Raw genomic sequence first — 27,022 nt, forward strand, 5'->3', positions numbered from 1 at the left:
GTGTGTGTGTATGGCGGCATATGTTAATGAGTTATGCTAATGAGCTCCACCACCTATTTTTCTACAAAACAATTCTTGATAACTTCTATTTTTAGGGATTTCATCTTACATTCAGAGTCATCTTCCTTTTGGGTATGATCACTTCATCCTTTCTTCCAATATTTCACTCATGCAAAAGAAGATAGTCCTTTGCATGAATGTTTAGTAGCTTAGTATCATTGTCTGCTGGGCAATAGTGGAGCTAACACTTGTCGCTAAGTGCAGTGTTTACCATAGACTTTCAGGGTGGTCCAAATATATATTTTTAAAAGGTTAGTATTTTTTGCTTGCTCAGAGGGTGAGAAAAAGAGGTAGCTAGATTATCACTGGAGGACAACTTATGCTCAAGTCAGACAGAACACACTATGGAGAGTGTAGATCCTGGGGGGGGGTGTGTATCCAATGGCAACATCTTATCAAAGTTTGCTGGATAGTTTTCAGTTGGTCTCTTTGATCAATGTCAACACAGTGCTTTGTGTCATGAAGGCTTTTTTGCAAATTGGATTTCTGCCTATCCTGGCTATTAAACATGCCAGAAGATAGTAGTGACTCCTCTGGGGCAGAGTAGTAATATGTCACTTTTACAAAGAATGTTTCCTTCACAACTTTTAAAGAAGCTGTGATGAGACCTCTTATGAAGTCATCTTTGGATACAAGGAACATATGATAGTTTGTCCTTGCCTTCTTTTGCAGAATTTTGCTTGGACCCTTTCTTTTTTCCTTTCTTCCAAGTACTGTCCATGCTTAGCTTCCAGTATCTGACGAGATCAGGCTATACCATGTTTGATCCCTCCGCCTGCTACAATTATATAAGGGTAGTCCATCACTGCTGATAATGTTAGATCTGTCAGAAGGGGGCTGAAACCACCTTGGTCACCCTGGTGGATGACATATTGATGACATTCTTGAAGAACAGGTGAGGTGCCAGAAGATTGGAAGCAGTCAAATGTTGTCCCCATTTTCAAGAAGGGGAAAAAGGAGAATCCAGTAACTATCGACTCGTCAGCTTGATGTCTATACCTGGAAGAGTTTTAGAACAAATCATCAAACAGTCAGGCCTGGAACATTTAGAAAAGATGGCTGTGATTACTAAGAGCCAACATGGGTTTCTCAAAAACAAGTCATGTCAGACTAACCTGATCTCTTTTTTTGAAAAAGTGACTACCTTGCGGAATCTGGAAAATGCTGTAGACATAGTTTCTCTTGATTTCAGTAAGCCTTTTGATAATGTTCCACATACTATCCTTGTTGACAAGTTGGTAAAATGGGTTTGGATCCTGTTACCACTTGGGGCCTGTTTTGTTCAGCATCTCTATAAATGATTTGGATGAAGAAATGCTTATTAAATTTGCATATGCTTGTAAATTGGGAGGGGTTGCAAATACAGTAGAAGATAGAAATAGGATCCAGGATGATCTTGACAGGCTGGAAGACTGGGCTGAAACCAATACAATTAATTTTAACAGGGATAACTGTAAAGTTCTGCATTTAGGTAAGAAAAATCCCATGCATGGTTATAGGATAGGGGAGATTTGTCAGGGCAGTAGTATGTGTGAAAAGGATCTAGGGGTCTTAGTGTATCATACACTGAACATGAGTCAACAGTGTGATGTGGTGGCTAAAAAGGCAAATGCAATTTTGGGCTGTATCAACAGAAGTATAGTGTCAGATCACGTGATGTGGTGGTATCCCTTTACTCTGCTCTGGTAAGACCTCACCTGGAGTATTGTGGTCAGTTTTGGGCACCACATTTTAAGAAGGAAATAGACAAGCTGGCATGGGTCCAAAGGAGGGCAACGAAGATGGTGAGGGGTCTGGAGACCAAGTCCTATGAGGAAAGGTTGAAAGAGTTGGACATGTTTAGCCTGGAGAGGAGGCCGCTGAGAGGTGATATGATCACCATCTTCAAGTACTTGAAGGACTTTCACATAGCGGATGGAGGAGAATTATTTTCTGTGGCCTCAGAAGCTAGGACCAGAAACAACAGGTTGAAATTAAATCAAAAGAGTTACCAGCTCAACATTAGGAAGAACTTCCTGATCATTAGAGTGGTGGGCCCTCCTTCTTTGGAGGTTTTTAAACAAAGGCTGGATGGCCATCTGACAGCAATGCAGATCCTGTGAATTTAGGGGGGGGGGGGCGGTATTTGTGAATTTCCTGCATTGTGCAGGGAGTTGGACTAGATTACCCTGGAGATCCCTCTCAACTCTATGATTCTGTGAGTCTATGTGCTGGGAGATGCACAGGGGAGTGCAGCCTTGTTAATTTATCTAGACCTATTGGCAGCTTTTGATATCACCAGTCATGTTTTCCTTCTAGATCTCTGTTTGGGACTGGGAGGCAATTTTCTGCAATGGTTCCATATTACCTCAAGGCAGTGTGCTCTACTTCTTGAACTTCGGCCTGTGGAGTTCCACAAGGTTTCATCTTGTTCTCAATGCTGGTATTGACCGCATATGGCTTGTGGCCAGCAAAACAGGCAGATCCAATCACCACTATAATCCAACAATCTTAGTTATTTACCTGAAGTGCTAAAAAGGAGATATGCATGTGACTTGTGAAGCCATTATTTTATATTTCCACGTAATATCCAAAGGAAAAGTAATGTAAATGAGATAATTCAGACTTCCAGTATTGATGTAGGTCACATGTGTGAGTTCTCCTTTTAGAGAGAAAAAAGCAGAAGCCTAATACATGCATTTGACATCTGAAGCCACTCTGTATAATCTACTTTTCTCTAAGAAAAATAAAGACAAAGGATGGAGAGTGGTAGAGGAGAAATATATGTGCTTGATAAACATCTGCAGTATTTTACCTGTTGATAATCTGAACAGGTCTTTTATTATGTTCAGACCTGCAGTCAGACTGAACTTCTTCTGTAAAGAAACAACAGAAATGACATATTTCACTCTCTTAGGTATTTATTATACTGTCAACTGACAGAACTTTAGTCCTTACTTGTTATGTTTAAGCATCTAAAGAATAAAATTGTAAATTAGATTGTGAAGGCAGATATAGATAAATGATTACTTCATGGTTGGTGCTACTTCTAAATTTCAGGTAAATAAAGAAATGCTAAGGGGATTATCTGTAAACAATGAAACATCCCTTCTGAATATATAATATAACCATGATAATCTTATTTTAATGACAAGAATAACATTAGATATAAAACCAAGCAAGAGAGTGTTGCGACATTTCATCATATAGGTTCATTTGAGTTCTGTATATAGAATTTGCTCTGGGAAATGTTCAGATTGTAGAGTACCAAACTTTGAAGTAAATGCATGAATACAGTAAGCTAAGAATGTGTCATGTTACTAGACCCCAATAGCAGCTGTCCTAAACAAGAACTAATAGTAGTCTGTCCTTTAATAGACTACTGGAAGGTCAGATCAGATTTAAATTGTTGATGAATTTGTGTCTAATTCAGTATGGCTGAATAATAAAAAGAAATGTGGTAGCTTCCTAATGATGACATCCAAGTACATACTAATGAACAATCAATTTTTTCCATTCATTGCAAATGTTTAAAAGTAGCAATATATCGATTAACAGCTACTGTCTCACTAAGAAGTGTATGCAGTTTCAAGATAATTGTTGATTGAAGTGATTGCTCATCTCTTGTTTGATGATCTGTCAAACACAGAAAAGACAGATTTTAAAGAAATCACTAATACATTTAAAGTACAACAGAAAGCAATTAATGTCTTATAAACTACACCCACTGAGATAAGCATTCCAATTACAAATTTCATTATTTTCTCCAGTCCATTTTATGTTGAATACTGTGTTTTATTGCCGAATACCTGACAGCCAGATTGGAAACAAGCCACAACTGTCAAAGTATAACAGTTCCAACTATTTGAATCCCTTATATTGTGATGTTTCTCATGAAAATTTAATGACGAGTGTGTATTCAGAGTGATTCAGTGCATAAGAGGGCTGGATAAGATTTAATTACTCTTATTAAAAATAAGGAAGGGAGGCTCTTTACAGGCTTCATGCTATTAAAATGCAAGATAGATTATCTTTGTTGTATGCTTGTTTATAAGAAAAAGGGGGCTTCAGGGTGTCTTTTAGCCAAGAAAGAAGGGAAAGGTCATGTAAATGCATTAAGAACACTTTTTAAGCATGGAAAAAGTAGACTTCCTTAGTGAGACTATAGCAAATGGCCTAAAGCAGTCAGCTTTTGACACTTCCTGCTCGTTGGCAGAGATAAAACAAATAGTATTAACAACTGCAAATTATTACTACAGTAGTGTGTTAGGCAGTATTTATATACATTCACACTGTCAGTGATTAAGTAGCCTTGGGGAAATGGAAATCACTTGATAAAACAAAGGTTTGACAGGTATTCAAGGATATCCCAAGTAAGTTTTTCCAATGTTTCTGAAAGCTTTATTGCAGCTATGTTAATAGTTCATATAATTTGGGAGCAAAGCAAGTAACGTGTTTAATACTGGACAATTTGTAGTCAAATATTTTTTATCCTTAAATGATTGCATATCAAAACATGACAAGTCAGATGTTTAATAATAAAACATCTATAGTGTTGGTGGAAAATCCCATCAAGTCACAACTGATTTATGGCAACCCTGTAGGGCTTTCAAAGGGTGGTTTGCCTTCCTCCACATTATGACCCTGGTATTCCTTGATGGCTTCCCATCCAAATATCAGCCAGGGCTGACCTTGTTTAGCTTCCAAGATCTGATAAGATTGGGCTAGCTTGGCCCATCCAGGCCAGGGTAAGGGCTACAAAACATATATAGTAGTAGTAATTCTCTTTGAAGGAAAATAAGGGCATAGTTGTAGCATTGTTGTTTTTTTAAAGACATCACTGAGGTCATAATACCACTGAAGGATACATGAATGTGATTCTTGAAACAGTGCATTAAAAAATCTTGAATATTTACTCTTTAAACAAATATCTGAGTATGCCTGCTAAATCATATATGAACACATGAACATATGAAGCTGCCTTATACTGAATCAGACCCTCGGTCCATCAAAGTCAGTATTGTCTACTCAGACTGGCAGCAGCTCTCCAGAGTCTCAAGCTGAGGTTTTTCACACCTACTTGCCTGGACCCTTTTTAGTTGGAGATGCCGGGGATTGAACCTGAGAGCTTCTGCTTACCAAGTAGATGCTCTACCACTGAGCCACCGCCCAGCGACAAAGACCCAAACCAAAAGAAGACATTATTATTTCTATGTGTTTCTGTGAACTTTATAGGGTAGCCAGGTCTCCCCCCCATAGTAGAAGAGCTCTCACCAGCAATATGTTTTTCCATCTCTCTTTGGGACGGGGGGGAGAGGGGGAATAAAAGTGCCAACATCATATGTGACCCAGTGTCACTTCCAGCGAAAACCACAGAGTTTTACCATAAAGTGGAATCACGTCCCATATTTCCTAGAAAAACGGGCTCCTCCCATTCTTTCTGACTGGCAACCCTAAGTAACATTCTCCCCATGTCATGCTGCCGACCTCTTGACAGTGGAGGCAGTTTCAAAAGCTGTTTATGGTATACAGTTTGAGTCTATTATTCAGAAACAAACGTTTCAGTGGATACTTGCAAATTCCTATGTACATCAGATTCCTTTCTGTGAAACTAAAGCTGTCCCATGTACTTGACAGGCAAGTCCTAGATAACTCAGGCTGCAATAATGGTTTTCCTGGAAGTAATGGTACTTACTGGGAGTAAAATGGTACTTACTTCCAAATCAACCTATTTAGCATTGCCTCCTGAGACTACATGGATAGGAACATGCTAGGGCTGTAAACATACTAATATGGAATTTCATTGGAATCAAAATTAAATCTTAACATATTTCTTAAAGGTTCTGCAAACATTTTGATTGCTTCTGGGGTGGCTTCAGTTTTGTTAGCTCTCCCCCGTCTCCCCAGTTTTCTGAGTGCTCTTTTGTGCCATTTTTTTCTGGTTCTTTTCCAAATCAAAGTAAATCAAAGAGCCGAGAGAAATCATCTGAGTTTTCTCTCCTGCCTATTGCCGCCCCTTGATGCCAACTTCCCCAGTCATTCCAGCCATTCAACTGCCTCCAGCATTGTAAACGGAAGCCTAAAATGGGACTAAATCTCTCATACCACTTTTGAATTTTCCACATTGTTTTTTTTTTTTATTCAGTATCCATGGTTGCAATTAGCATCTTATTGCTAGTCTCAAATTGCTGCTTTAAAAAAAAAATAAAACAAGGGGAAAATTCAAAAGTGGTGTGAGAGGTTTTGGTCCCCTGCTGGAAAAGAATGGTGCAAAATGCAAAACAGAATCTGAATCCATGCTTCACAACATGACTGCAGTGAAAATCCAGAGTAGCTTGTGCATGCATAATAGGCCTGTATCTTTTGTCTGATAGCAGTTGTGCAGGCATATTAGTATGCCTCTGGCATGGGTGTATCTTCAAGACAATACCTGTGCAAGAGATTTAGTAGCAATGCTTGGCTGACATCATGTTGCATATCCTAGCATAGCACAACCTTGCAGGATTGCAGCTATGATAAGGGGTAGCAGAGAGCAGGTTCTAGCAGCCTTTAATACTAGCATGGTTTTCATTCAGTGCTATTATATGACATAGGCATTCACTTGTTTCTATCATAGTGCTGTATACACCAAAGTCTTTTCCCAGAATATTCATTTGATATGTTGCCTTTCATTTGATTTACAACATTCAGATGCTAATTTTAGACTCACTTGTGAAAGCATCCTTAGATTAAGTGTGTTAGATATTATACATCGTTGTCATAGGTGCTATTCTGTAAAGCTGGTACCTATTATTTTGTTTTCCTTTTCAGAGGATCAGATTCCTCGTGGTTTCCCCACCATTGATATGGGCCCGCAGTTAAAGGTGGTTGAACGCACTCGAACAGCCACCATGTTATGTGCAGCCAGTGGCAATCCTGACCCTGAAATAACTTGGTTTAAAGATTTTTTACCTGTGGACACAAGCAACAACAACGGGCGCATCAAACAATTGCGATCAGGTAAGGTCTTGTTACTGTTTGCACTAATGCTGAGAATTATTATTTTCCCTCCTATTCTTTTACAATTTTATTTTATAGGTAATGACTCTTCCTCCTCTTCTCTCTCTCTCTCTCTTTTTGAGTTCTTGAGCGTGTTGTCCATGTCTGAGTTGTTGTCGTAGTCTGTTTCCAAAGTCTGTTTCTCTTGTATGCATCCTGCAGCTTCTGTTTATTCCACATTGCTCACTGCTGTGACTGTAGACTTAATTTTTTTTCTTTACTGCTTTTTCAGCAGTATTTGACAGAACCATATTCTCTTCTATCCCTATCTATCTTTATTTTTATTACTATTATTATTTTAAAACAAATTTATTTCAACATTGGACTTCATTCAGAATATGCAAGGAGTACCAATGGTTATATTCATACAATCCCAAACTTTCATTTTCTGATGTTCACAATATTCTTATAAAAATTGTGTTTTATGCCACCTTTTCAACATTTTGAACCCACCAAAGATTAGCCAGTTTGGACACATTTGCTTTCTTCTTACTAGTACATGAAACACAGCATTCCCCACCCACCCCATGTGTACTGTCTTTAACCAAAACAAAAACAAAAAAAGTCCTTCAGGTAGCCTATGAAAGAAAAGATTTTTACTGGCTGAGATTTTCTGATGCATTTCGCCACAGTAGTCTGCAGCTATGCTAAAGCTTCCTGAATATTATAGTGTCTGGATCTACAGAAGCCTGCCATTCATGTAGAGTCCAGCTTTTGCTGCTTTCTCTTTGCCCGTTTCACTTCCTTGAGGAGTCCTGTTACCCCACCTACTTTATGCTCTCTGCAGCTTCATAATAAGATAACTTTAAATTTACTAAGTTGAAAGCTTATACCCATATAAAAGATAATAGAAGGGGGTGGGATATATAATAAGCAGTTTACGTTAGCAATGGTAGCAGTTTACTGTAGAAATCAGTTGTATAATCCACCTGTCTTCCCAGACCTCTAAGCTTTTTGACCTGTCCTGTGATGTTAAGCCGTCTTGTTAACTGACTTCTTTGCTTGTTGTCAGCAGAACTGTGTAGATTAAACTTCTGTTAATGTAAAATTAGAAGTAATTTTCACATGTGACGTAGATTACTTAGTATATAAAGCTTTAACTTGAAAACGTTTGTGCCAAATTATAAGGAATATAATAATATTTTTATGCTGTCTTTCTTCTCTCCGTATTTAAATCTCCAGAATCTATTGGTAAGTGCTTAGTTCTGAAGCGCACTTCACCCCCACTAATTTCTATATGCAGAATACTATGATTATGGTATTATAATTATGATTATTACTCTTAAAATGCATGGCATGCATTTTACTAACAGTCAGTGTAGGCACCGGACCTCTGTAGTGGCACACACACTGCTCCACAGAAATGTTGTCGTATCAGTCTTAGAAACACTTGGTTAGAAGGAACAATACACATAGATGTAGCACAAAAAATGACAAGATTTCAACAAATGTTTATTACCAGATAGCCTTCAGTGTATCCTTTTTTCTCTGTCTATTGCTCTTCTCATATATATATATATATATATATCCACACACACACCACAAACACGTGTATATATATATATCTGTCTATATATATATATATATCCATATATATCTATATATCTTTCTCTCACTTAAATAGAGTATCCAATATCTCTTCCTAAACAATGTATTAAATGTAGTACTGTAAAGGTTTACTTTAAAGATTTTAATCCTATACAATATATATTTTAATCCTCTCTAACCAAAAAATCATTTGAATGAAAGTTCTGCCCTGCCCCCAAAACGTGATGGCCTTTGCCCATTTTGGTATATTGTTATTATGTATTTATAATATAATAATTGTACCTAAATATATATATTTCTGTTTTTAACAATATAGAAATTCAAGTTTCTTTAAAACCTTATTTAATTCTGTAATTCTAATTTGATTCTTCTTCCAAAGCCCTAGCCTCCTTCTTCTCGTACTAATGCTTCTTCTTTCTAATCTTATTTGCATTCATATTATCCACCCAGGTGGTACACCAATAAGAGGTAAGAGTGCTGAACTAACGTTCACAGAATGATCTTATTCTTTCTGTCCTTCCATCCCTATCATTATTGTATTTTTTTAAATAAAATCATTACAGAAATGTCCATCATCTTTAGTTCTTCCTTTTGTCCTATTTAGTTATGATCAGTGACTGTCATTTTGTGATTTTTTTCCCACCATCCTTTTTAATTTCCATTTAAAAAATTGTGTTTGTTCATTCCTTTATTTCCCCTCCCCTCTAAAAAATGCGTTACTTTGTGATATGCTTCAAAGAAAGCATATCCGGGTCTTCAGGCCACAACCCAGTCACAGCGTACCATCTGTCCCTCTTTTTCTTTTTTCTTCTTCTTTTTCTACCTTTTTTCTTTTATTTTTTTCTTTCTTTTTTTTTTGGTCCAACTGGAGCAAAAAAAAAAAGATCATTTTTTTTTCTTCCTTAGCTGTTCTTGTTTTGGACCAAGCCAAGATGGTCTGGAGAACAGTTGCAGACATGCAGAAGACAACATGGAATATCTTCTTTTTAACTTTGTCTTTCAAAAGGGTTTCTTTTTTTGTTTTTGTTCAAATTATATTTTTCTTTTAACTTCATAAAATAAAAAATAAACAAACAAACAAACACATTCTTCCCCCTAACAAATTACAGCAACACTATATTTTTTTTCTTGGATTCACCCTTCTCTGGATTTTTGGATCCTTCTGATCTTCAGGCCTTGAAAATGGAAAGCTTGATGACTAAGTATTCTTGGTGGTATGTGGTATTGCTGGTTTTTAATAATTTTATTAAAATGGTTCATGTCTTTTGTAATTCTTGTTTTGTATTTTTCTTGGGTTTTGTGACACCACACTGCTAATCCCACTCGTGGATTTTGATGGGTGTCTTAGGGGGGCCATCCTGAGGTCCTCAGCAGTGGTTGGTTGCTTCTTCCTTGTTGGCTTGGCCATGCTTTTTAACTTTTTTTTTTTTGCCTTCTAATTCAACTGCTCTTGTTTTTCAGCAAATGCACTAAAATTTAAATTGTGGCAAATGTCTTTCTTTTTCTTACCAATCTGCATGTCTTTAAGGGAGCTTTGTTTCTTTAAAAATATTTTGATTACTATAAATGACTAATTCAGTTTCTTTTTTTCCACTTCAAGCAGCTTTTTTGTACTTGCTGCACATTTTTGGCCTTCTTCAGCGGAAGACTTTCTTGAAACCCATCTTCTCACTTTTTTTTGCTGAGTGCCACCTTTTGTATTCCTTTTGTTGCTCAAAGAAATCAAATTAATTTAACCAAATATATGGTGACATCCCAATGACCTAATATCCTTTGTGTTATTTTAAAGCCACAAATCCTTGAAGCAGTCTCACTCATCTTCATTTTAACAGTAGGAGAAATAGTACTGTGCTAGAGAATTGTTTGCCAAATGCAGATTGTTTACTTGTATTAGATTGATGGTGTGAAAAAAATAATCTCTTTGTTTTTTTCATTACATCATTTTTTTGTCTGTGCCACCTTAGCAAGAAAATGACCCGACGTTGAGTGGACCTTCGCATACAGGGCTTTTCATTATTATTAAGCAGTGTGTAGTTAAGAGCTTGAAACCCTTCTTTGACCGTCTCTTTGGCAATATATTTTATATCCATACAGGTGCCCTCCAAATCGAATTGAGTGAAGAATCTGACCAAGGCAAATATGAGTGTGTTGCAACCAACAGTGCGGGTACCCGCTATTCTGCCCCTGCTAATCTATATGTCAGAGGTAGGAATGACATAACCCTGGTATCCACTCTTCATTCAGGTTCAAGGGGTGTAAAGATACTCTTGGGATCTATGCCAGAACTACAGTACTAGATAAAATGTCAAGGGAAAAAAATAACAATAAGAAAAAATGTATTAAAAGCTTAGAGGAATGAATGGGGAAAATGATATGAGTAAAGGCACTTTTCAGTCCAAACTTGCCCCTGTGACATAAGGTTTGTAAGTATACCTACATTTTATATTTTCTAACTTCTTCTTTTCCTGCATTGATTATTGACCTGAATGTTGCATTTTATTGAGAGGGGGGATCAGTTTTCCTTTTTTTTGTTTCGTTTCGTTAAAATTTCTAATGTGATTGCTTGCTGTGCAACTAATTCAGCTCTAATTAAAACTCAGGGTGTTGAGGTGCATAGCCACATGACCTCTGCTGCTGAGTTGCAAAGGAAAAGTTCTAAGTGTGTAATTCTCTGTGAAGAAGACAATGGTGTAGCCTTCTTTTTTCTGTTTCTTTAAGTATAGTTTTATACAACCGTATATTTCTTCTAAATTGAAGCCTTATCAGTAAAATATAATCCCTGGCACTGCTGTAATGAATTAGCTGTTCTTTATTCAAAAGAGAGCAGAAGGAGAATTACTTGGGATTTTTTTCCCTGATAGTTATGAATTAGGAGGATAACTTCCAGTGAGTGTATTCTTGAAAAGTAACAGGCATCATTGATTTTTAAAAGATTTTGGGAAGTGTTCCTTTTGGTTTTATCTCTTCTATGCAGTGCTTCCTCTTTGTCACAGTTTTCAGTGCTTGGCTCTTAACAAACATTCTATACAAGAAGAACATAATGCCAAATATATACATGAATAATCTTAGCTGCTGACAAAGTATAGGAGCAGATTGGCAGGGCAGCAAAAAACCCAAAATATTTTAAATGTATACAGCTTTCACCTCATTATTTTAGTGTGGGGACGTTATACACAACTTGAAAAAAAAATTCTAGCTAGACAAGGCTCAAAGGTTATTATGGCCTCTTTAGCCATTTGATCCTTTTCCTTTCAAAATACTGTATTGCATGAGGCATGTGTACCATTGTTATCTGCAGGGGATCCTTTTTAATGCAATGCTAGTTTCTAACATCATGGTAGCTAAAATAAATTGCTTTATGGTAAGAACTGAGGTAGGAAGGTTTGATTAGAGCAAGTAAAAGATGTTCAAGTAGCAGTTGAAAGCCTTGATATGGCCTTTTTACTCTCTCTGTGTTTCCCTTGTTTTTCTCCTTTCCTCATTTCATTGTGTTCTGCATCAAACCCCCTACATCCCTCAGAGCTGCGAGAAGGTTGGTGTGTTTTTTACTTTTTTACCCACCTTACAAAACTATTAATTAAACCAATAACAAAGAATACAAATGAAATGAATGTAGCTGCATTGTGGCCTTTTTAGTTTTTAAGTTTATGTTATGTTTAAGCTGGGAATGCCCTGGTCATGGCTTTTTAGTGCATTCTAGTATCTAATTGTTGTGCATGGTAAGAGAGGGAGATAGTCTGTGCGCATGACAAACCTGTAACACTTAAAAGTCCTGTCAATTTGGTCAGTGTTCCTGCTTTTTCTGATTTTATTTTATGTTTATACTGATGCCTGCTGGTTCAGGAATGACTTCCCACAATTGTTCCTTCAAGCAGCCCAAGCATGAAGACTAAAACTTTCCTACGTCTTAGTTAATATTTAAAAATCATTATGTTTGGTACTACAAATTATGCATTGCCTGTCACTTGCTTTGTCTGACTTCTATCAAATGGCTGCAAAAGGCATGTCTTGCTCTTTGTTGTCCCTATGCCCGTCCCATTCACTCACGAGGCCATTACGGTAAGCCCCTCTAGAATCCAGACATTTTCAGGCACTCACGCCAATCCCATGGGAAGGTTCAAACTAATAAAATGTTTGTCTTGTATTCTTCAGAGAGAGCTCATCACACTTAAGCTCTGGTGAAACTAAATTTCCATTGATTTCAATGCTGCTTAAGTCTCAGTCATTACCCTTCTATAAACTACAGTTATAGCCATATGTTTATTTTGCTAAAACAGAGAATACACAATGAACTTGTTTACAAGGTCCACACAATTAAAATACAATATTCTTTGTCCATTGAAAGGCTCAAGTCCAAAACTACCTGTTTCTGTTACCTCTGTAACTGTCATCATACATGCACACACAGAGAGATTACTTGAAGCAGGAACACTGATCTGTTATTGCCTGGTAATTTTCTCAGTGTTGTGTTTGCTTAAATATTAACTACTCTGTTAATGCAATGCCCTGCTGCTATGTGTTTAGATATACTGTCCCTCATTTTGTATACACAGAGCTGCCTTTAATAGTATTACAAATATTAGCAGTTTATTTTGCTTTCCTTCTATGTGAACACCATGGAACCCGGAATGTTTAATGTTTTGCTCCTTCCCTACCACCTTACACTTGCTTCATAACAGTCCTAAGTTTAATCAAGTATCTTCCTACTTCCAATTCTATCCTTACTTCCAAACTATCTTGCCCCTACATTTTTTTTAAAAAAATCTTCTTTATTTATTTTTTCCTTTTTGAAAGTGCTTTTAGTTGCCACAAATTTTTCTCTGTGACTGTTCTTTCTTAAGCATGATTCCTTATAGACTTTGTCATTTGCTTGCCTGCATGACAAAATCCAGTTCTCATACTGGCTTTGCCTTGTTTCCTCTCCTGTGACTCTATATATATATATTTATATTTTCCTATGTTTGTTACAGTGCTAGTGTGAGGTCTTGAGGCTGCATCCACTCTTGAGTCTGAAAGCAAATCAGAATTGCATTTTCAGTGTATGTAGGTGATGTGTTCGAGGGCTGTGATGTGACAATGTGTTACACCACATTTCTTCACATCAGCTGGAAGTGTGCAGCATATAAGTTGATTTTGATACTCAACTGGAGCATGCTGTTGACCCTCCAGTATTCTACTGTGCATATATATGTATACATATACATACAGAATATGCATGCATATATATGTGTGTGTGTATCTTTTGCATGGTGTTTGTGTATTGTTAGTATGCAGTCAGTAAATTGTGGGGCCCTGCTAGATCTGAACCAACTTTTGTATGAATTTGGTTAAAAGACACTGATAAATAAATGCAAAATCATTTATGTATGGACAATAAACCTGTTTAGCTTATAATTTGTTTTCGTTTCTTTTTTTTTTTGGTAAATAAAAGCATTAATGAAACACTTAAACTGTGAAATGCATGTAGTATTGAATATGAGAATGATACTCTAATTTGTATGACTCACTAAAGATTTTTTGTGTTTCATTTCAGTTCGTCGAGTCCCACCAAGGTTCTCAATCCCACCCACCAACCATGAGATCATGCCAGGAGGAAGTGTTAATATCACTTGTGTTGCTGTTGGGTCACCAATGCCCTATGTAAAATGGATGCTAGGGGCTGAAGATCTGACCCCTGAAGATGATATGCCAATAGGAAGGAATGTCTTGGAGCTGAATGATGTCAGGCAGTCTGCCAACTATACCTGTGTGGCTATGTCCACTCTTGGTGTCATAGAAGCAATAGCACAGATAACTGTCAAAGGTATGTTACGTCTATAATCAAGAATCTGTTTTGCTAATTTTAAAACAATTATTTTCCATACCAGAGTAATTGGCATTTTTACCATTGAGTCCTTTGTGCAATTCCACATAGGGACTGTGCAGGTACAGGCTAGACATATGAAAAAAGATTCTAAATCTTTCTGGAACTAGAAGTTCTAAGGGATGCTTTGTTGCAAGACAGAGCTTTCACTCCAACACTATCATGTGACACAGGTGGGAGAGTTCCTCCTTCCCACATTTCTCCTTCCACTATCATAGAGAAAGGTTCATCTCACTTCAATGACAGTTCTGTCAATTCACCACCTCCACTCTGAGATAAAAATAATACCAAACAATTCCAACTGAGGTTTTTTTTAAATTTTCTGTTGTGGTTCAGAAGGCATTATTGAAGAAATGTGGCACAAAGAGGACATATATTGATAAGTACTCTCTGTGCCTTTTATGCCTCAGAGGGACCCGAAATGTCACTGCTTGAACAACAAGACAACAGTTTATGCTGTTTATACAATCATATATATTTTTTTGGGGGGGGGGGGTATCTTTTGTGCAGTGATAGGACTTTCCAGATGAAATCTTCACTTTCGGAAAAGGTTTACTAGGCCCCAGAAGCATTAGCTTGTAAATTCTGCATTTCATCTGAATTTCTGTCTCTGACTCCATCAGTGGCCTTGGTTCTATCGATTCCAAAGCCAGAATCTGCTGGTCACTACAGGTGTGCATAATGAAAATACTTGAACAGAAGATATGCAAGGAAATAGCTGTTCGGGGTCATTACCATGATGTTCTATAATGATATTAGGAGCCAAGATTCTTAATGAAATTAAACTACCATCCACCCAAATATCCGTATTGTTTCCAACTTCAAGAGGGCTGTAACATGTGTTCATGTTCTTCCTTGATTCTACTGATTTCTCAATCAATGACATTTCTCCTCTCCTCTTGGATCTCTGCAAGGGAGGAGCACAAGAGCTTCCAGACAATTGCTTTTGGAGACAAGCCACAGGGAACCATTGTTCTTTTTCTATCCCTCATTTGGAAGAGGTAGAAAACTTTTGTTCTTCTGTTCCTCAATAAATAGAGAGCTGGACAGAACGTACTAAAACAAATTACAAGAATGCGATTGGAAACAATGGGAGATGACTGAAGGATCACCAGATATAATGGAAGTCAGAAATGTCAATTGACTTGTATGGGCTCCACTGAAATACATTACAGAGAATAGAAGTTGCATTAAACATGTGGAACAGGTTTAGAGAAACCTGCCATGGGTCTGAAATGATGTCCCCAAGAGTGATAATGGTTCCTGGGGGTAGCATAAGTGTTCTGTGACTGGAATGATAGCCCCAGGAATGGAATAATGGCCCCTGGAAATGGAATCATTGGTTTGGAACTGGAATAACAAATCCCCAACATTAATTCCAGTCCCAAGGGCTGCATTCCATTCTGGGGGGCTGTAATTGCAATCCCAGAGCGTTTTATCTGGCCCCAGGGACCATCAATCTATTTCCAGGGATTATCATTCCACTCTGTATGCTCTCATTCCAGGCCCAGGGCAGGTTTTTTATAATCTGTTCCAATTTTTCATTGTAGCTTTTGTGTGCTATAATGTATTTCCATAGAGCCTATGCAAATCAGTTGGCATTCCTAGCTTTCATTATATCCAGTAGGCTTTTCCTATTATTCCCAATGGGCATTCCTGCCATTCATTTTAGTCATCTCCAAAACGGCAAATTGACAGAAAGGGACTGGGGGAGTATACAAAGGAAGCCACTTTTAATTGTTGGAAGGGAACAATCAGGCCACAACAAGGAAGAATGGCAAATACAGAGCTTTCAGTGGAAAGGTAAGAAATTTGTATCGCCATTCAGTCTGTGTAAAAGCAGGAAAATGCAGACAGATGTGGCCAGACAAAGTTCTCCTGCTTGACTACTGCTTGGCCACCATTTTAGAAATCAGTGGAAAGAACTGTATCTGTGTTAAGAGGCATCTACTTTGGTGATCTGAAAATTCACGCTCCTGGTCCAATTAACCTGAACTTTGAAAGGTCTTTACAACAACAACACATTTTATTTGTATCCCGCCCTCCCCGCCGGAGCGGGCTCAGGGCGGCTAACAACATGGTTCAGAGTTAAATTATACAAGTAAATAAAACTACATTAAACATTATCAGCATTTAATTAAAATCTGGTTAAGCTTTAAAATTAAATTAATTAATTTTTTAAAAGTGCTAGTGCTATGTTTACTTTTTCTGATGGCGGTTTCCTTCGCAATTTCCATTTTCATCAGGGAAAGCCAGTCTGAAGAGGAAGGTCTTGCAGGCCCTGCAGAACTGTTCTAGGTCCCGCAGGGCCCGCATTTCCTCTGGAAGTTGGTTCCATAGGCTCGGGGCTATAGAGGAGAAGGCCCGGTTACGGGTGCTTTGCAGCTTCACCTCTCTTGGTCCGGGGATAGTCAGCAGGTTTTTCCCGGCTGACCTCAGTGCTCTCTGGGGTTCATATGAGGAGAGAGGGTCCCTAAGGTAGACAGGTCCTCGACCATATAGGGCTTTAAAGGTAATGACCAGCACTTTGTAACGAACCCGGTATGTAACTGGCAGCCAGTGCAGTTCGCGCAGCCCAGGCTGTATGTGCTCCCATTTAGGGAGTCCCAGCAACAGTCTAGCCGCTGCGTTCTGCACCAGCTGCAGCTTCCGGGTTTGGCACAGAGGCAGCCCCATGTAGAGGGCATTACAGTAATCCAGTCTCGAGGTGACCGTTGCATGAAGCACCATTGCCAGATCTTGGCGCTCTAGGAAGGGAGCCAACTGCTTTGCCCGCCTTAGATGGAAAAAGGCTGACTTGGCAGTGGCTGCAATCTGGGCCTCCATTGATAATGCAGGCTCCAGTAAAACTCCCAGGCTCTTAACTCGGTGCGCCGCTTTCAACGGCGCCCCGTCGAAGACCGGGAGAGGTATTTCCCCTCCCCGAGCGCCCCGACCCAGACAAAGGACTTCTGTCTTCGCTGGATTCAGTTTCAGCCCGCTCTTCCTCAACCAGGTTGCCAAATCCTGCAGGGCCCGGTCTAAATTCTCTGGGACGCAGTCAGGCCGGCCGTCCATTAGCAGATAGAGTTGGGTGTCATCTGCATATTGATGGCACCCAAGTCCATGTCTCCTGGCAATCTGGGCAAGGGGGCGCATGTAGATATTAAATAGCATTGGTGAGAGAACTGCCCCCTGAGGCACTCCACAATCCAGTGTGCGCCTCTGGGACAGCTCGCCCCCAATTGCCACCCTTTGTCCCCAATCCTCAAGGAAGGAGGCAAGCCATTGTAAGGCAGACCCCCTCACCCCTACATCGGCGAGGCGGCGGGTCAGTAGCCGATGGTCGACCGTGTCGAACGCAGCCGACAGGTCCAACAACATCAGCACCGCCACACCGCCCCGATCCAGGTGCCGTTGGAGATCATCTACCAGGGCGACCAGTACTGTCTCCGTCCCGTAACCCGGGCGAAAGCCGGACTGGCAAGGGTCTAGGATGGAAGCGTCATCCAGAAAGCTCTGCAACTGTGACGCCACTGCCCTCTCTATAATTTTACCTAAAAATGGTAAATTAGAGACCGGTCGGTAGTTTGCCAATTCGGCCGGATCCGCTGTACTTTTTTTCAAGAGGGGACAGACCAAAGCCTCTTTTAGAGATGATGGAAAGCGCCCCTCCGAGAGGGATCTATTTATGATGTCCCATAAAGGACATTCAAGCTCCCTCAGGCAGGATTTAATTAGCCAGGAGGGGCATGGGTCCAAATCGCAAGTTGTAGGGCGTGCAGAGGAGAGAATTCCGTCAACTTCCTCCAGGCTGAGCGGGCTGAAGTGATCCAGGATTAAATCCGAAGACAGGCATGGGGCCTCGGGCTCACATACTGTATCCAAGGTGATGGGCAGGTCCTGGCGGAGCGACGTGATTTTGTCTGCAAAAAATTTCGCAAAAGCCTCACAGCCTATTTCCAATTCTCTAACGTTTGGTCTGCCTTGGGGCAGTGTGGTTAACTGTCCAATTATTTTAAACAGTTGTGCTGGGCGCGAATTTGCAGACGCAATCTTGGCCGCGAAGTACTTCTTCTTCGCGGCCTTGACTGCCACCTCATAAGACCTCATAAACGTTCTATAGGATGTTCTCGCCGCTTCGTCACGAGTGCGCCGCCACTGCCTCTCTAGTCGTCGGAGTCCTTGTTTCAACCGGCGTAGCTCCAAGGTATACCAAGGAGCCAGCCTTGAACGAGGGCGCAGAGGACGTCGAGGTGCGATCTCGTTGATTGCCCCGGATAGCCGATCTTGCCAGGCATCAACCAGGGCATCAAGGGAATCGCCAGGGGGCCAAGGATCCCGAAGAGCCATTTGGAACCGTTCCGGGTCCATCAGGCTCCGTGGGCGAGCCAAAATAGGCTCTCCGCCCTTACAGGGTTGTGGTAGCGTCTCCATACGAGCCTTGAGGGCTAAGTGATCCGACCATGGTATCGTCTCCGTTGCGATTTCGTTCACTTGAATCCCGGTCGCAAAGATCAGATCTAATGTGTGCCCAGCCTGATGCGTGGGAGTCGTAACAAATTGGGAGAGTCCCAGTGTCGCCATGGAAGACACTAGGTCCATCGCCTGAGTGGAGGCCGCGTCATCGGCATGGACATTGAAGTCGCCCAGGACCAGAAGCCCTGGGTACTCCAGCGCCCAGCCGGACACCGCCTCCATCAGGGATGGTAAGGCGCTGGCTGGTGCGTTAGGCGGACGGTACACCAGCCAGATCGCCAACCTCTCCCCGACATCCCACGCAAGGCCAACACACTCAATACCGTCGATCTTTGGGGCCGGGAGAGCCCGGAAGGAGTAACCCTCCCGTATGAGTACCGCCCCCCCGCCCACTAATCCGGGACTGGTGAAAGACCGAGTAACCTGGGGGGGTCATCTGGGAGAGTGCTGTCGTCTCCCCCTCTTGTACCCAGGTCTCGGTCACGCAAGCCAGGTCTGCGTCCTGTCGAAGCAGGAAGTCCCTAATGGTTTCGGTCTTATTATTTATAGACCTGGCGTTGCATAACACCAGTGTCGGACGCGGGCAATTTCTCTTGGTCCCACTACTTGTCACCGTCGGGATGGGAAGTAGACTAGAAGGAGGCCAAGTACTGTTTTGTCTCAGCCTCCTTCTCTCACATCTCCGTCTATTCCCACCGTCATATCTTCCCCTCCCCAGGAGCACTGGGATCCCCTGACCGGACATCCCGACCTATTCTCCCAATGATCGTATTCCACTGACTAGATAGTATTGATACACAGCATAGATCTCCTGCCCACCTTCGTCCTCTGTTCCCAGTTATCTAGTTCACCATAATCTTCCAATTTGATTAGAAATAATAATTCCTACTTAGCACTATAATAAAGTCCAATTCCTAACTAATCTAAAGTGCTAACGTGAATAAATAATCAATTGAATTAATTAATTCTATATGCATTTAAAAACATAAATACATAATAAATCCAGTTTCTAATCAATTTAATAAATCCAGTTTCTAATCAATTTAAATCTAATTCATTCTTAATAATAATTCTAGTGGTGATCTATAGTCCGTGGGCAGTGGGGATAAAAATTGGAGGTGAGGTAGGGTTTAGTTCTTAAAGTGCTGGTGGTTGGTATAAGTATTCAAAATCGAATGTCCAGGTTTTAGGCGTCTTTGGTGCTTTGTGGCGGCTCTTAAAGTGCAGGTGCTGTTTTCTAGTATAGGGACCGTTTTAAGCACAGTTCTTAATATAGTTCTCAGAGGCATGGGTGAGAGAGCTTCTCGGTTGATGACCTTGTCGCGGGTGGGGGGGGGTGTGGGAGCGTGAAGGAGGCGAGAGGGGAAAGCCAGAAGAAAAAGGGGAGAAGGGGGGGCGAAGGCAGAGACCAGGGTGTCCACCGGGACCTACGTCCCGGGGCCAGTCCACTCCTCCGCTCACTCGCACCCCTCAACTCCGTCTCCCTCCGCAGCTGCCCCTCTCCCTCCTCGTTGTATCAGTCCACGCCCCAGTCCTTTGCAAAAGACCTGCTCCTGCCGTTTGCCTATGGCCGCGCCCGATCCTTCTTAGTCTCGGCGTCGGCTGGCGATGTTTCTCGGCAGCAGCGCTCCCCCACGGCTTGAATTCAGCCGAAGCCCCGCTGCGGCCCCAGTGGGCTCCACGCTCCGTTCTCCCCGCACCTCTGCGACCTCTTCCCCGGCACCGGCTCGGTTTCTCCCGGCCTCTGCCTGACGCCAGCCCGCGGCTGCGTCTCGGCCCTGTTTCGACTGCTCGATGGACCCCTGCCGCCCGACGCTCGCACCTCAGCTTGGATTGGAGTTTGTGTAAATTTGTGCAACTTTGATTCCATTATCTTTATAAACAGCTGTCCTAGATGTCATATATATTCCCCACAGAAAATAATGGTCCTGAAACCATATGGATCTGAATCCCCAAACAGTAATGTTTTACCCAGAGATAAGCAATCATGGTAAAATCCCCCTCCCAAACTTTGGATCCAAAGTTATAATGAACATATTTGTAGTCATCATCAGCCATCCTGGTGTTTCCTTTTATCCCACTATGGGAATGACCAATTCAATATGCAGTACTGCCATTCAGATTGTTTATGGCTCCAATAGTATTCTCTAAAGCAGGTGTGGCCAAACTTGCTTAGCGTAAGAGCCACACAGAATAAACATCAGGTGTCTGAGAGCAACAAGACATGAATGTCAGATGTTTGAGAGCAAGGAAGGAAGGAAGGAAAATAGATGGGAAGAAGAGAGTTGGAAAGAAAGCAACTTTAACTCTAAATGCATTCTCCAAGCTGCCAACTAGCATGGCTTGGAGAAGTTATTTAAAGAGAGAAATGTCTTCTCCAAGCCAGCCAGTGGGGGCTTCAAAAGCTACACAATATGTGTGAAAGAACCACATATGGCTCCTGAAGAAGAAGAATTGCAGATTTATACTCTGCCCTTCTCCCTGAATCAGAGACTTAGAGCGGCTTACAATCTCCTATATCTTCATATCTGAATGATGGCAATTCTGGCCCACGGTAAAAAAAAAAAAAAAAAACCTGTACTATTTTCCCTTTTCTTAGAAAAGTGGTTGCATATAGCTCCCCCAGCATATCAATTTTCCAAGGACCTTGTTGTTTTAAGATGATGTACAGGTGGCATATGACTCCGAAAAAACTGGAAAAGATGAGTAAAAAGATGTCGGATAGATGTTGGAAATGAAAAAATCATGAAGGTTCTTTTTTTCATAAGTGGTGGACTTGTGAAAAGGCGAAAAAGTTTTGGCAGATGATACAACAAGAAATATCTAAAATTTTGGGATACGACTTTAAGAAAGTTGCAGAGACTTTTTTGCTGGGATTACAAATAAAAAAATTTCCAAAAGAAGATAGAACTCTAATTTGGTACTTGCTCTCAGCTGCTAGGACATTGTATGCGCAGTTGTGGAAGCAAGAAAAAATACCAGAGAAATGGGATTGGATTGTGAAAGTTTTATCGTGGAGTGAGATGGATAAATTAACAAGAACTTTAAGAGACTATGATTTGGATGTGTTTAAAAAGGAGTGGAAGAAATTTATATAGAGCAAGAGTGGAATGTAAAAAGACATTGGACAATTTTTTAACATGAATATGAGAAAAGAAAGATATTGAACTTTGATTGGTTAAGGGTACCTTTATAACTGAACTTAAGTATATAACCTCGGCGGGAGCCTAGTAACGGAGGAGGGGGGATTGGAAAATATCATATGGGTTAGAGATAGTAATGATATAATTGGATATTGTTACCATATGTTATCAATAAAATTGTTTAAAACCAATTTTCCAAGGACCTTGCAATAATTTTAAATACATCACAACCTTTATGCTTATTAGTTAATTAGTTACTCCCTCCCAATGGCTGCAATATGTTGGGCCAATTTCAATCCTACCTTGAGTAAGACATATCTCCCAAAGAATGGTTGTAAGGCTTTGTCACTGTTGCTTTAATAAAGGAACTGTTAGGCATAGTGGCCTAATATATAATCCATGTACACATTTATACATACATTCTCTTCAGGTTTGGTTCTCTCAGGTATCCAATAGGGGTGTGCATTTTTTATTGACATTTATTCAGTATTCCTAAGCCAAATACATATTCAGGAAACTTGCAACTGCATAGTTTCCTGAATTTCTTAGGCTTTTTTCCAAGCTAACAGCTGACCTGCATAGGGGAATGAAACTGAGAAGTTGTCAGTTTCACTCCCCTGCATGTATCAGCTGTTGAATTTAAATGCCTCCCCCCCCCCCGCCACAGGGAGCTGGGGAATGGAGAGGGAGGGCATTTAAACATAACTTCTGTCTGTCCCTTCCTTCCCCCAGCCACCCCACCATGGCAAGGTGCCCAGGGGAGGCAAGAAACAGAGAGTAGGCATGTTTACATGCCTTGCCTTCCCTCTCTGAGCTGGTCTGCCATGGCTGAGCAGCTGGGAAAATAAAGGGGAGGCATTTTCACTGCCTCCCTCTTTCTTCCTTCAGTTCATCTTACACTGGACTTCGCGCTTGGAAATGGAAAGGAGAGTGAGAAGGCATGTTTAAACACCTTCCCTCCTCTAGCCAGCTGGCCAGATCCATTGGTCAGTTTCAATCCCTATCAGCTGAGTGATGGGGAATGCAACTGAGGGTTTGGGGAAGGAAGGGAAGGCAATTAAATATGCCTTCTTGCTGTCCCCCTGGGGCAGGTGTAGGGAATGTTGGCTCTCCAGATGTTTTTTCTACAACTCCCATCAGCCGCAGCCATTGACCATGCTGGCTGGGGCTGATGGGAGTTGTAGGCAAAAAACATCTGGAGAGCCAATGTTCCCTACCCCTGACTGGGTATATAAACCCAAATACTGAATATTTTCCAAAACTCAATATTATACCAGTACTGGTACTTGGGAAATTTAGTATTTACCGATATTTTCTGGATCTGATATACCCTAAATGAAAATATACCAATTTTTTTTCTTACCTACTCTTAGCGTCCAGCTCATGAATTAACTCACAGATGCAGTGTTTTTTGACTACTTGGTATGTTATTCACTCCCTCTCCTGGAGGATTCAAGATCAGAAGTTGTTCAGAGTATGTCAGTTTGGAGCCTTAGATCATAATGTCAATAGATGCTTCTCTAGAAGATTGGGGCACATATTGTGGGAACCTTTCTTTTCAATTGGCTGTGGTCCCCTGGTTAAAAAAAATACATAGCAGTGCATTGGGATTGAGAGCTATATACTGTATCTCAGTTTCCTTGGCAGCAACCTAGAAAGACATTTTTCAAGTAGCCACAGATAACATGTGCTGTGCATTACTTGAGAAGGGTGCACTGCCTACTTTATGCACTGTTGTGAGACTATGGCTATCTGAAATTGGAATCCAAGTTATATATATCACTTGTTTAAAGAGTACCTGTGTGGACTGTTTTAACAGGAACAAGTTAACTACCCACAACCATTCAGGATCATTACCTGTATCCAGTTTTCCAGAAATGGGGTTCTTCTTCTGTGGTCCTTCTTTCAACCCAGTAGAATGCTAAATGGCCACCTTTTTGCCCCCTGACTGCAAGAGACCCACTGTCTCTCAGGGATATATTTCAGATCACCAAGTCAGGTACCTTATAGTATAGTTTTCCAACTATTCAACTGATCAGCACAGTTCTGTGCAAACTTTGGGGCAACACTTGATGCAATAAAATGGCTTAGTTTTTCTCTGTGAGCTAAAGTTAAAGAGGTGTCACCTGTCAGCTGCCCCTTCTTCTAATCATTTACTGTATTATAGATTTAAGAAACTTTGGCGTGGTCCCTACTTAGATTTACTGGCAATTTCTTCCTCACATGGAAACAGAGTTGAATGTCTGTGTAACTGTTGTTCATCAAGAGTGCAGGCACACATTCTGTGCAGGCACACATTCCCCCTCTCCTGGTGCTGGTGTGAGTTCTCTGTGATCTTCATCGTGGTCTCTGCGCAGTCCCACACATGGGTTTTCCGCCTGGAAACGAACCCGACTTCGGAGAATTCAAAGCTAGCCTAGGCATTTATTTTGGCACGCATTCCCTCTCGATCTGGGGAGCAGGCATCCACTGTGCATGCCTGGAGTGAGAGGAAGGCGCTCCACCCAGTTTCTTCTTAACCGCTGTTCGGATTAGACCTACCTCATTGTGTCTCCTCAACCTCGTTGCATTTTTCTTCATTTCTTCTCCAAAGACCTCTTCTTCATCATCATCTTCGACTGGTATCCTTATATTAAAAAAAGACAAAAAAACACTTTATCTTCTTTATTATTACCCCTTCCCTTCCCCCCCCCCCCAGGCATATGGAAGGGAAGGACCCCAAAACAACTTTTAAAAAGTGCATCCGGTGTGGGACCAAAATTCCCTTGACCGACAGACACTCTTTGTGCTTATTTTGTTTGGGGGAGGCCCACAGGATTGACACCTGTGCTCATTGTAGCCAGTTTGGAAAACAGGCCAAAAAGAATCATGCTGCTCGACTCAAAAGCCATCTTCTGGAATCTTCGCTGTGGCCTGTAATGCCCCACGATTCTGGGTCTCATACCTCGCCACCTTCCCTGACTCCACAAAGGGACGTGGTTCGATCAGCAGCTTCCGTGGCATCGGCTCCCAGTAAGCATAAGTTCGGAAAATATACCAAGAAATCTGATGACTCCAAGAAAAAACACCGCTTGGAATCGTCTTTTAAACATCACTCGGATTCGATTTGACCTTGAACTCGGCGGCTGCATCTACCTTGGCTACCTGCATCTACCTGTTCCAGTGGAACTCTCGACTCCCACCGATGTCATAACCAATGAGGTCATCCATATCCAATTGCGGTCTTTGTCTGTCCATGAATCCCTACCAGAAGTCATCCTTGCTACTAAATCCTTGGAACCTTCGCCTCGACTTTGAGGTCAGCGAGCTAATCTCCTTGGGGTCCACTCGTTCCGGGAAGTGTCGGTGCCTCGCACCTTCAAGGATTCAGCCGTCTCTCCACTTTAAAGAGAGTCTTCAACTCAAGCCCATGATAGTCATCTTTCTAGATGCCCACTACATGGCCCACCAACACACAAAGATCTGCCCACACAAATCTATTCTGACCCACGGTCTCCAAGCCGACGCAGGGATTGTTATTATTACTACAGTCCATCACGGTCCAGATCAACTCCATCCCCATGTCGGTACCGGCACTATAGGTTTTCTAGATCGCCATCCCAAGAGCTCCATTGACCTCAGTACCATGAGGAACCCCACCAGCCTAGGTACCGTGAGGAAGTCTACCAACATAGGTACTGTGAACCTCGGTACCACGAAGACACATACCATACTCGGTACCATGAGGAAATTTACTACCCTCGATACCATGAAGTTTCATCTGCTCATCAATCCCGACATTACAGTCAGGATTCGAAACCACTATCACTGGCACCCTCAATGTCTGCTCTCTCGGTTACATCGAAACAGCAGATGGACCAACCTGACCAACCTACCCTTCCAGGTAAGGCTATATCGCTACCGACCAAGTCCTTACACGACCGCCCTACGACTCCCATGGATGTTCCTGAGGATTCTGAAGCTGAACACTCCGATTTGTCTCAATCTGCAGCATCCACAACAGCATCACCTGTTTCCGATATTACCAAACCAGCTGATCTCTCACCATCCAAAGAATCGAAGGCTTACTTAGACCTGCTTACCAACATGGCGAATACTCTCAGTATAAAACTCACTACTGATTTACTAAGAGTATCAGATGTGGTCCATGATCTAGTCCATGCGGACTTACCTGCGGGCTCCTTTCTCCCAATGCTCCCTGTTCACCTTGAAGGCCTAAAAGAGGCTTGGGATAAGCCCGCGCCAGCTCCACCTACATCTAAAAGGATTGAATTCTTATATAAAATTCATGCACCGGATTCTAAATTCTTAATCAATCATCCTGCTCCCCCTTCAAAACAGTCTCTTTGACTTCCTCATACCATCTCCTCTTCAACCATAACATCTATCCAGCATCACAAGACTGCTTCCTTTTTACCCCATGTGGGAATCCATAACATCAGATTCCTGGGCCCTGGCAATAATCCACAGGGGCTACACCATAGAGTTCGATTCGCCCCCAAGGCTCCATCGATTCATACATACTCCTCCATCCTTCCCACTTCAAAGGGAGATCTCCGCCTTGCTGGACAAGGCAGCCATAGAACCAGTTCCACCACAGTTCCATCGCACAGGGTTCTATTCCCGATACTTCCTGGTTCCAAGGGAGATGGAGGACAACATCCAATCCTGGACCTTTGCAAGCTCAATCGCCATGTATAGTACAAAAAATTCCGCATGATTACCCTGCCATCTATTCTCCCATTGATTCCAAAAGATGCTTGGATGGCATTGATAGACCTTCAAGGTGCCTACTTCCACCTTACCATCAACCATCACCACAGAAGATTCTTGAGGTTTGCCATCGGGGACCAACAATACCAATTCCGCTCCCTTCCCTTAGGTCTTTTGACTGCTCCAAGAGTCTTCACAAAGTGTATGGCAGTGGTGGGGG

At 41.4% G+C, this 27,022-nt stretch overlaps 1 protein-coding gene across 42 annotated transcripts in view; it reads left to right on the top strand.

Moving 5' to 3' along the window:
• Nucleotides 1–27,022, top strand: part of PTPRD (protein tyrosine phosphatase receptor type D) — a 1,753,725-nt gene that overhangs the window by 1,458,424 nt on the left and 268,279 nt on the right. For 20 of the 42 annotated variants that reach the window (XM_060237318.1, XM_060237320.1, XM_060237317.1 and 17 more), the window contains 5 exons: nt 6,850–7,038; nt 9,076–9,093; nt 10,720–10,830; nt 12,146–12,157; nt 14,159–14,428. In XM_060237318.1, coding sequence (XP_060093301.1) covers nt 6,850–7,038; nt 9,076–9,093; nt 10,720–10,830; nt 12,146–12,157; nt 14,159–14,428 — 600 coding nt within the window. The remainder of the gene's footprint in view (nt 1–6,849; nt 7,039–9,075; nt 9,094–10,719; nt 10,831–12,145; nt 12,158–14,158; nt 14,429–27,022) is intronic. The other 22 variants (XM_060237326.1, XM_060237328.1, XM_060237344.1 and 19 more) reach the window with 3 other exon arrangements.

This window comes from Heteronotia binoei, chromosome 4 (assembly GCF_032191835.1).
Source record: "Heteronotia binoei isolate CCM8104 ecotype False Entrance Well chromosome 4, APGP_CSIRO_Hbin_v1, whole genome shotgun sequence".
Lineage (NCBI taxonomy): Eukaryota > Metazoa > Chordata > Lepidosauria > Squamata > Gekkonidae > Heteronotia > Heteronotia binoei.